Genomic DNA, 11,000 nt, shown 5'->3' with positions numbered 1-11,000 from the left:
CATTATCCTTGACGCATTAGTGGCCTGGGAGCTGAGCCGGGTGGGCAGGCAGGCGGGCAGGTAGGCAGGCAGGTAGGCAGGCAGGCAGGCAGGTGGGGGCGCAGGACAAAAAGAGTGAATTAAAGGTAAAATAAGCCGAAATGTAAACAAACAAAATATATCCAGAAAAGTGTTAAAATAGGCCTCCTTTGAATGACTCATATTGACGCCGTGACGCGCGTAATTTCAGAGAGCTGTGCCATCCTGGTAAAGGTGGGAAATAAAAAACAAAACATGACAAATATAAATATACAGTAGTATGTCCCCCCTTCACCCAGCCTCCGTGCTGAAACAAATACTGGGGAACACTTTGTGTACATTTTGGCCCCTCACAGACGCGTCGGTGTTTAATGTCAGCAGAGGGTTTTTCAACAATAATCCTAATTGCACGGCTGTACAGGAGCGCCTCTGTTTGATGTTTACACGCACGTTGATCCCTCTCGGGGTTGCGCGGAGATGAAGGTCAGTCATGCGCCGTGGCCTTTTTTTTAAAACAAAAAAAACAAAAAAAAATATGACACGAGAAAACCCAAAGCATGTGTCAAAGCGAGAGTGGAGGGAGAGAGAGCGAAGGCGCAAAGTTATGGCGTGTGTTTGTTTCTCGTGTCGGGAAGCAACAAATCTTTCTTATTGCTTGTGAGTGTTTTTTTTTTTTTTTCTTTTTCTTTCCTGAGAGCAGAGGCAGTAAAGTTAGAAAATAATCCATTTATAAGATCTGCAAGCTTTGGGTCTGAAATGTAATTATGTAAAGGCTGAGACTTAAAAGGTCGTTTCTTTATCATTTTAAGAGTGCGCCAAAGCTTTCTGTGCGTAATTGCCCCCCCCCCCCCCAAAAAAAAGAGGCACGTTTGGCCTTTAGCCTTAATGCAAATCAAATGGACGCTCAGTGTAAAATGTAGAGGCGAATATTAGTGAGTTAAAACAACACCTTAAAGTGTACCGTCGTTACACACACACACACACACACACACACACACACGTAAAAATAAATCAGAGAAAATTCAATTTAATATTGGCACGAGAGATAAATCTGGCGCGCGTTTATTTTGCAAACTGCTCGACCAGGGGGGATTCCTTCCAGAGGTGAAACACGTGTAATCGGCTCGTTTTCATCCAAACATCACCACCGTGAGGGATTTGTTTTTTTGGCGTGTCTTTTAACAAAGTGTAGCAGTCGGTGCTTGATGCGTAAAGGAGAGCTAGAATGTGAAAAATACAAATGAAAATAAATAAAAGACCATGGGCGACAAATGAGGGAATAAAGTGAGATAATCCTCAAGCGCGCTGGAGATACAATTTACAAACATCACCCGGCCAATCACATTACTCAAAAACCAATCATTCATTTCCTCCCATTTCCTTAATGATGCCATTTAAAAGGCTGAGATGAAGGGTGGTGTAGTGGAGCGTAAAAGCCACCCAAACTCAGGTTCTCCACCTTTTATGTTTTCTCAATTTTGCACTTTTGAAAAGTTTAAATCTCTTCTATAAACAACAAAACCAAACTTTGGTATGAAGTGAATGATACGTTTTTATTTCAATTGTAAAGGTTTTAATTGCAGAAGTTTGTGCGCTTTCATGAAACCAAACACTTTCTGAGGTGATGGTTCCTCGTCACCACAATGAGCTTCATCTCATCTTCTCATCTTTTTAGATTGTTCTCCCCCCCTCAGCACAGCTCAACATGTGAAGATCTGATCCAGAGTCTCGATATGGCATTATACTCACCCTATCTGTCTCAATAACAAACGCATTCATGGTGGTATATCCCCAGCTATGCTTTCTGATGGGAGAGAGCAGGACAAGGAGGAGGACTGGGGAGGTGTGGGTGGGGGGTGGGGGGGGGGGGGGGGGAATCTCTGCGGAGTTGTCATGTCAAACTTTTGGACCAATGGCAACGCGGCTCTCAGCAAACTCATAAGTCTATTGGCGAGTGGAGCCAATGACTGGGGGAGAAGCGTTGGAAGTCCAGCCTCCTGATTTCAACAGATTGAAATGTAAGCCTGTCTCCAGCGCCGTCAGGAAACAGATCGAGATTTTTGTTCCTCTTGTTCCTTATCGCGCAAGAAGATTTTCTTGGACGCGGTTTCGGACGGTGGACACGCTGGACGCGGAGCAGGACCCACGCAGGAGGCACGAACCGGACACCGTATTCTTCGTTTGCGGCTTTAACACTATGGGTAAGTTCAGTGTCGTATCGGTTTTCCTTTTTTTTTTTTTTTTTTTTTTTCTTCTTGTCAGGGATGCAAGCGAGCGCGGTCCAACGGCAAGGTGGGGAAAAACACAGCGAGATTTTGTCTGTGGGAGATGTTTTGGCGGGTCGTTTTAGCTGCAAATCCAGCGGGGAAGAAGCCAGCAGACTGAATCATTCCATGTGCCAGTTTACGCATGAGTTCTGGCAGTGAGCGCTGGACATCCGTGTGAAGTTAAGCCTGCGTGAACGACAGCTATCAGTCAGCTACTGGCTGGTACTTTTCACCCAAACATTATACTTAACTGTAAGTCACAGTCTGGTGTTTAAGGGGGACACTTTATGGGTGGAAATGCGCGAAGCTTAAAAATATGCGCCAGTGCGTAAAGATGTTTTTACACAGTGGAGTAGTTTTGGTTTCACAAATGATTAAAAAAAAACTTGGAATAAGATGATTAAAAAGTCAGTTTAACGCTTAACATCTCTTTGCCAGATTTGATTGTACACTCTGGTGTGTTTGGTGAGAAGTATCAGGCTTCACATGTGTGGTTTAACCCGGGTCAAAGCTTGGCAGGGCCTTGGTTTGGTTACCTAATCACTTTCTCATTGTTCGGCCTGCTTGTGTGTTTGTTTCTGACACCAGAGCCAGCCTTCGGTGAGGTGAACCAGCTCGGCGGTGTTTTCGTGAACGGCAGGCCGCTCCCCAACGCCATCCGGCTCCGGATAGTGGAGCTGGCCCAGCTCGGGATTCGACCCTGTGACATCAGCAGGCAGCTGCGCGTCTCCCACGGCTGCGTCAGCAAGATCCTGGCCCGCTACAACGAGACCGGCTCCATCCTCCCGGGGGCCATCGGAGGCAGCAAGCCGCGGGTCACCACACCCACCGTGGTCAAACACATACGGACATACAAGCAGAGAGACCCGGGGATTTTTGCCTGGGAGATCCGGGACAGGCTACTCGCCGACGGGGTTTGCGATAAATTCAATCTGCCCTCCGTCAGCTCCATCAGTCGGATCCTGCGCAACAAGATCGGGAATCTGTCCCAGCAGAGCCAGTACGAGTCGGGCAAGCAGGCGCCTCATCCACCGCCGCAACCAACGTTACCCTACAACCACTTGTACTCATATCCGACGTCCAAAGTGCCCACTCCCCCTGGCATGCCCACCCTTCCCGGACACATGGCCATGCACAGGATATGGCCCTCCTCGCACTCTGTAACAGATATTCTGGGGATACGGTCTATTACTGAGCAACAAAGTAAGCATGGCTGCATGGAAGGGGGCGGTTTTGCATTTGTTTACTGCGCTACATTGAAACAACTTTTGAAGGGGTTTTGCGCGCAAGAGTGCGAATGCGTGTGTGCGTGTGTGTGTTTGACAGAGAAAGTGGATTTATTTTCCCCTTTGAGTAACTCTAATTGTCCTTTATAGGCCTCCGAAAGTAACTATCGGGATGTTATAAACTCACAGGCCTCAGTGAGAGAGAGAGAAGAGGGGGGGTCACAGAGAGAGTTTAAATGGCATTTGACCTGCCTGCTGATATTGATTTGAAAAAGGGAGGGCAGGTTAGTTGAGGAACAGATGGTCGGGCTTGCAGTAATAATTAAGAGGCGGATGTGGAATATTAGAGGGACAGCGGAGGGAGAAGGCGGTGGAGGTGAAGCGCATCAAAACGAGGTGCGCTGCAGACATTTTGTGCCGCGCCGCCGCATCGGTGGAGCCGGCAGCTCGCGTCAAAACGCAGTTTTTTTTAACTCGCTTGCTTCCGCTTCTGGTTGCGTGTTGTTTGTCGCATAACGTGTCATATTTGCAGGTAGGGGCCCAGATTGCTTTTGGCTCGGACTGCAGGCCACAACTGTTTTGGAAACAGTTGAAACAGGATCCGGCATAAATCAGTTGTTAATGGCCAGCTCGGTGTTGTGTGTGTGTGTGGGAGAGAGAGAGGAGATTTAAATTTTTTTTCTGAGAGCCCTTGTTTTTTTCCAGTGGCAGGAGAGAAATGTGTGTGTGTGTGTGTGTGTGTGTGTGGGGGGGGGGGGGGGGGGGGAAGCGATGTCAAGTCCATTGCGAGGCAAAAGCAAGTCCTGCTGTCAGGATTCATGGCTGCCCAACGCAGAAAAATAAAATAAAAACACGGGCCGGCTCCTCTCCACAGACGAGCTCGGGGGGATCTAAACAAGTCGAATGTCGCGCACATATCCACGAGAAATAACAGAGAGATAAAGGATGAATGGTGAAGGAAAAGGGGTGTGCTTTTATAAACAATTGGTGCATTAGTAAATTATTAGCAGATGTTTTTGAATGCTTAGTTTTCCAGTGCTTTTGGTGAGGTGAGAGTCTCATTTTGCAGCAAAAAAAAGACAATCTGACCGGTTAGGTCAGATTGTTTTTTTTTTTATTATTATAAAAAAGGATTTGGAACTGAGGGAAAATGTTGGATTTTAGTTTGTTTTTTTTTTAATTAAGAGAAAATGTGCAGGATTGTTTATCATGAACCATTTGAACTATTTTTATTCTGTTTCATTTTGACGCGCACGCGGGGCACACACACACACACACACACACACACACACACACACACACAAACACAAACACAAACACACACACACAGGCTGCATGGAGTCGATTGTTGTGGGTGAGTTCAGGCGCGCGCATCGAAATTTGACGCAAAAAGGCCTCTTTGTCAAGGTTATGACTTCAGTGGGTTTGCTTCTCCAAGTGTTTACTCTGACGACTGAGTGTAATATAATGTCAGTCACTCACGAAAGGGGGGAGGCGGCGGAAGTCAATCTGAATTGTCCCTCGACAGGAAGACAGCTCTGGTGGGCTTGAAACGTCCCTGACCCTCCTCAGAGCGGTCTGCACATCTTCAGCTCGAGGCCTCAGTTTGAATCTCAGGTGGAGCCAAAACACCTTTACTTTCACTTTTAAAGATTATTTTACTTTCACAGTGTTCAGCCGGTTTTTTAGTCGAAATCCTGAACAGAAAAAAAAAGTTGAGGCCTGGTGACGTTTATTGATTCACAGTAAGAAAAACATATATATACAGAAACAGGAGGAAATATCCCAAACTCCGTATTTTAAGGAGCTTCACTTGCAGACAATAAGAAAGTATAATAACTGACACAATATCTGATCGTGTGAATGTTTGAGAAAAGGCGACCGAAGGTGGTGTTTTGTCTGGTTTTTCTGCAGACTTTTACGCACGCGGAGCTCCATTGATATATGAGCTAATTGTGCGTCAGATGACAAATAACCGCGCTCCAGTGCAAAATGTCACGGGGTTTATTGTCTCATGCAGCCTGGCTAACCTTGGCCTGCTGATGGCTGCATGGGAAGTTTCACCGTCCTGTGCGGGTCTTTTTTTTTTTTTTTTTTTTTTTTTCTCTCCTCATAATCTTAAAAAAAAAAAAAATCTCCCCTCTGATTTTTCCTCTCCTCTCTCTTCTCTTGTTTCTCTTTTTGCCCCCCCCAGTTAGTGACAGTCCATCCTTTCCCAGCACCAAACTAGAAGAATGGAGCGCTATAAGCAGGACTAATTTCCTACCAGCAAGCTCTCCACTAGTCAATGGCGTGGATAAACCGCATTTAGACCCTGAAGCAAAATACACACAGGTAAAACAAAAATGGACACCTCTCATTTTTCTTATTCAGCTCAAATGCAGCACCAGTGAAAAGGAGTCTATCCAAGCCTTCTGGCAACCAAGACTGTTAATCTACCAAAGTATTTTTCCTTTTTAAATATTATAATAATTATGTGGCTTGGTCATTTCCCTTTCACAGCATTAATGCGCTCCTTATGTTGGCTATAATATCTGATTTCTTTAAAAAAAAAAAAAATTCTTTCGGCCTGAAGCTGCAGTTGCTGTAGGCACTGCTGCTGCTGCATGGTCACCGCTTTTATGAATCATCCGAGTGTGAATTATTTCATAATCAGTGGGTCAAAGAGTTTTTTGGGACAGCCCAGCTATTCTCTCGTTTCTTGTTTTCCAGCTTGGAATTAATTGTAGCGTGCTTAACACTCAGAGAAACTGGCTGGACCCATAAAATATGAGTCAGGAAAGTGTTATGTGGTGTGTTTTCGGGTTTCCTGGTGAATTTTTCTAGCATAGGCCCAGAGCTATTATGAGGTTTTTTTTTTTTTTGCCAAGATATTGAACTCCATAAGGAAAACTGCATTTTTAAAATCGTATTCAGGTTTTTGCGCGAAAATAAAGCAGCTGTAAGGCTGATACGTTGTGCAAGGCGAGAGTCGTGCAGGCCTAATATTTAGGCATTTTAATTAGTTAAATGCGACAAATAGGCGTGAAATAGCCGCTTCCGAAATATGGCAGGAGCGAGGTTTAATCATTCATCGACGCCGAATTGCGCAAATTACACAGTTTCATATTAAATTAAAAATAGTGGGATTTCTTTTTTATTTAAAAGATGAAAACACATAGTAAAAATATAAATATAGTACTCCCTAAACAATTTATATATACTTTTTTATATTTCCCCACTTTTCTATGCAAAACTAAATGTAGTACGTTTATGTGAAGTAGGCTTTTATTTTTTGGTCTTCCTTGGCTATGATAACGCCAATCTCTGCGCGCGCATGCGTGCTTGTTTTGTCGCACACTGACGGGGCGCGCGTTTCTCGTCACAGACAAAAAAAGGGGAAAAAATAAAAAAATACAATTTCATGCCGCACAATTTATTTTGCCACTTTATCGCGCTCATTACGCGGAGAGCAGGGTCGATGCTGCGAGATAAGGAGCGCTTCAGAAGTTAACAGCAACAGAGTGGACAATCTAAACTGTCTGAGCGGTTAGCCAACCGGCTGCACACACACACACACACACACACACACACACACACACACACACACACACACACACACACAAAAGTGAGCCATTAAAAAGGCAGAAAATAACAACTCTATAAATTACTGAGTTTATTGCATGAAAAACAAAGGATGGTGGAGCGAGCAGTCTTTTCCACCAGAGCGATGCAGGATTAACCGTGGCCTTTGTCACTCAAGACTTTTAATACAGGCGGCTCTCAGCCTGCAGAGATGTGATGTTAAATAAGTCTGTTTGTGTGTTTGGGAGAAGACGGTAAAACAGAGAGATGTCATGCGAGGATCGTCTTTGAATGGACGCCGAAAAACTCAGAAAGTTTTCAAACGACAGTTTATCTACTTCATGTCATGTTTTTCCACATTTTCTTGGAGTCAAGGGCCTTATATTTTTAATTTCCCTCACGGTTGAGAGAAAACTGGTAAAGGTCTTTATTTTTTATTTCCAACTTTTTGAAGATTTTTTTCAGATATGAGTCGTTTGAGGCTGCGGTTAGTGTGCTCACATGTGGCCTATAGGCGCTGCTCAGAGGGCAGAGGCACCCATGGGACTCTCAGGTTTTTAACTAGAGGACGAGGGAGAAGAAGAAGAGCAACATTAAATTAGATTTAAGGTTAAGTCACGAGCTCAGTGCGCGCAGCGGCGAAAAAAAGTCAACTAAAACCTCCTTTATACATGTATATTATATATATCTATATATATTTTTGTTCGTGGCACATTGGTTTTTTTCAAATCGTCCAAGGCTTTAATGATTTATTTGAAATATAAACAAAGGCATCAGAGCGTGACGAAGTTAATCCGTCTGAGTTGTAATTATTTGGATGAATGGCGTCAGTGCTTTTATTATTCATTATTCAATTCTGCTTACTACTTGTTCTTAATGGTGGCCGGATAAAAGGAAATACACCAATTACCAACGTACGTTGTTAGAATTAAATATTCTGATCAACAGAAGAAGAGAAAACTATTTTTTTTCTTTAAATTTGGCACTGTTTAAATGGAAGTTTTGTATGTGGGTGGATTTTTTTTTTGCATAGTATGAATGTGTTGAATTAATCTACATTTTAATATGGGTCTAGATTTAGTTCAGTTTTATAGTATATCCACCTATATGGATAATTGGTGGTGAAGGGCGGGTGGACAAAATAACAGGTACGCCTGAACAAATGATGCAGTCTGGCACAGGAACACTGCCACAAATACACCTTTTATTGACCTTTATTTAATTGTCTCTGTGTGCATTGTAGTGTGAGGCGTTTCTTCTCATTTTGTATTTGTGCTGTAGTTGTGTGTTACACATACAGAAGATGTGAACATCTTTGGAAAAGTCTTTAACGAGAGAAACTGATTTAAATGGAAAAGAAACAAAAAAAGCAAACATTATTTTAAAACGCAGCCTCAAGCCTGCGAGCCCATTTGTGAACTCGGCGTCGATCATTCCAGCATTATCACACCCGCAGTCACCGACAGACACCCACAGTCACTCAGCATAGACCCGCAGACACCCTCTATGGCGTGTGTACACACACACACAAATCCAGTTTTCACTCTATGGTTACGTTTTATAATCACCGCCAATGTCAAGTTTGGAGTTTGGAATTTTTTTTTACACCTATTTTCAAAAAATAGCCGGCGACTTTGCCAGTCGAGCAAAGAGGTCAAAGAATCCCAAAAGGTCCCGATTTTAGAAATAATTCTCAGTAGTCGCAGACCACCCAGGAACAGAAATTCAGCCTCCCTGTTCAAATGCTTTGGTGAATTCCTCAAGTTAAGTCCTGTCGCCGTGCCAGAAAAGCAAAGCCCATTCATTCATGCTTCGAACCCTGCGCTCGCCTCACTCTCTATCATATTTCCCCTCTTCCTGCCCTTTCACTCTCAATCTCTCATGACATCTGTTTTGTGGCGCCCCCGACCGCCTCCGTCTCCCATCGTCTGACGTGGTGCATCACTGCCGCCGCCGGAGAAAAAACGTCCGCTCTCTCTCCCTCAGTTCGAAATTATACGGACATAGATGGGCGATCATGCATGTACGGTTTTCATACATGTTTAATATGTTCCAGGGGCATGAGGGCGCATAATTGATCATTCATACTCTCATCAGAAATTGGGAAAATGGGTTTTTCTTTATGTGGTGGCTGTGAAGTTTGAATTTCTGCTGTTTACAATTCAACCAACATCGCTTCTCCTTTCACTTTCTTTCTTCACCCACAGCTTGCCTCAGCTTTTTATCCTGTTATAACTCAACTGCTCATGCGTGTGTGTGTGTGTGTGTGTATGTGTGTGTGTGTGTGTTGACCTGTGGCAGGGTCCGCCACCAAATATTGTAGCTAAAAATGGAGGTCTTGCCTCGCATTCCTCTCTTAAGTGACTAGATTTAACGAGGCACATCATTTCCCTTTTTTTTTTCCTTCCAATGTTGGAGGAGAATCGCTCACCACCGTTTTCCACCACTGAGCAGCGACCTTTAAAAATCAATTTCACCTGCTAACGTTCTCGTTCCCTTTGTCCCCAGACGCCGAATGGATTGCCCACAGTGAACAGCTATGTCACAGCACCCAGCATCCCTCCCTACCACCCTCCCACCCAAGTGTCTCCCTACATGGGGTACAGCGCCACCACCTCGGCCTATGTGACCGGACCCACATGGCAGCCGGCCAGTGGCAATGCTCTATCTCCCCACAGCTGTGACATCGCGGCCCCTCTGGCCTTCAAGGGCATGAACCGCGACGCCATCCACCCGGTCACCGCCTCGGCGCTGTGAAAGCCAGCTCCACAGACTGATGCGGGAGAGGAGGAGGAGGAGGAGGAAGAGGGGGTGGGGGGGGAGACGGCGAGGACAGGAAGTCTGTCGCCTGTGGCTTCATTTCATTCCTCCTTTTTCTATGAAGGACTCGGCCCCCAGGACCCATATTTGTGCCGTTCTGTGTGTGACCCCCGCCCTCCCCCTCCTCCTCGTCCTACACACACACTCCAGACCAAAAGACATGAGAGGAATTAACAGTCTGTCAATTTTATAAACTACAAACTTGCAGGACAGGTGTACTGAAGAACTGATGTATGACTCCCTCCACATTCGTCAACACAATTCCCCCCTCTCAGATTCTTTACCGCACACTTCTGCAAATGTCTTTGGGCAAAAAGAAAAAAAAAAAAATGGGGTAATGTACAACTTCATGAATAAGCAATCACAGAAGAGGGAGAGAAAAAAAACCCAACAACTTTGCATTAGTGTTTCAGGGTGCTTTATTAACTGCTATTGTTTTTATATGTTTGTATGCTTTTTTTTGTGTTGTAATGTTTTGATAAAAGCAACCGTCTTATGGAGCATCGTTCCCCCCCCCCCCCCCCCCCCCCCCCACACACACACACACTTCTCTTAAAATGTAGCCAGTGCGAGAGCTCCAGAGAGAAGTTTATTTATTAGATTAAGGTACGTTGAATGAAGTGCAATTAGCCTTATGAGACAGCATGGGAACCTCCACGCACGTTTAGACAAAATTGGCATTGGTCTTATGTTGGAGTCGAGAGCATTAATTGACATATGTTGCACAATGAAATTGAATGTATCTTATTAAACTGTTTGGCTGTTATTGGAGTTTGCCGGTCGTGTGAAGAACTTTTATATTTACTCTTATTTAACATGTCCTCAATCTAAACATGATTGCGACTATGCTAAATTCAAGGTAATGTAGCCGGGGTCTGTTTTACATGAGCAGGAAACTGCTTTCCATAAAAAAAAAAAAAAAAAAAAAAAAAAGAAGTGCTCGTCCAAGGCCTGTATTTTCTATTACCGAGCGTCACGGCTCATTAGGAAAGTTCATCAGAAGTGCTTTGGGTGTTTGTCACCACACGGAGCCATTCTTTTTTGAATGTTTTGGCCATTGAAAATTCACCTCATTACACTTAATGTGGCCCCATCTACTTTAATT

General features: G+C 44.3%; 1 protein-coding gene across 1 annotated transcript; it reads left to right on the top strand.

Moving 5' to 3' along the window:
• Positions 1-2,069: 2,069 nt before the first annotated feature.
• Positions 2,070-10,666, top strand: pax9 (paired box 9). The gene is made up of 4 exons (XM_030443148.1): positions 2,070-2,219; positions 2,874-3,488; positions 5,706-5,845; positions 9,584-10,666. Exons 1-4 carry the CDS (start codon positions 2,216-2,218, stop codon positions 9,830-9,832), a joined length of 1,008 nt encoding a protein of 335 aa, XP_030299008.1. The 5' UTR covers positions 2,070-2,215; the 3' UTR covers positions 9,833-10,666.
• The last annotated feature ends 334 nt before the right edge of the window (positions 10,667-11,000 follow it).

The sequence above is a fragment of the Sparus aurata genome, chromosome 16 (assembly GCF_900880675.1).
Source record: "Sparus aurata chromosome 16, fSpaAur1.1, whole genome shotgun sequence".
In the NCBI taxonomy this organism is placed as follows: Eukaryota; Metazoa; Chordata; class Actinopteri; order Spariformes; family Sparidae; genus Sparus; species Sparus aurata.
Note: the sequence above shows the minus strand (reverse complement) of the source record. Positions and strands in the feature narration are given on the sequence as shown.

What these genes read in the sequence shown, in the direction of transcription:
- pax9 (XM_030443148.1), top strand. An exon ending in GTCTATTACTGAGCAACAAA is followed by an intron (nt 3,489 to 5,705) that starts GTAAGCATGGCT and finishes TGCCCCCCCCAG; the next exon opens with TTAGTGACAGTCCATCCTTT. An exon ending in CTGAAGCAAAATACACACAG is followed by an intron (nt 5,846 to 9,583) that starts GTAAAACAAAAA and finishes CTTTGTCCCCAG; the next exon opens with ACGCCGAATGGATTGCCCAC.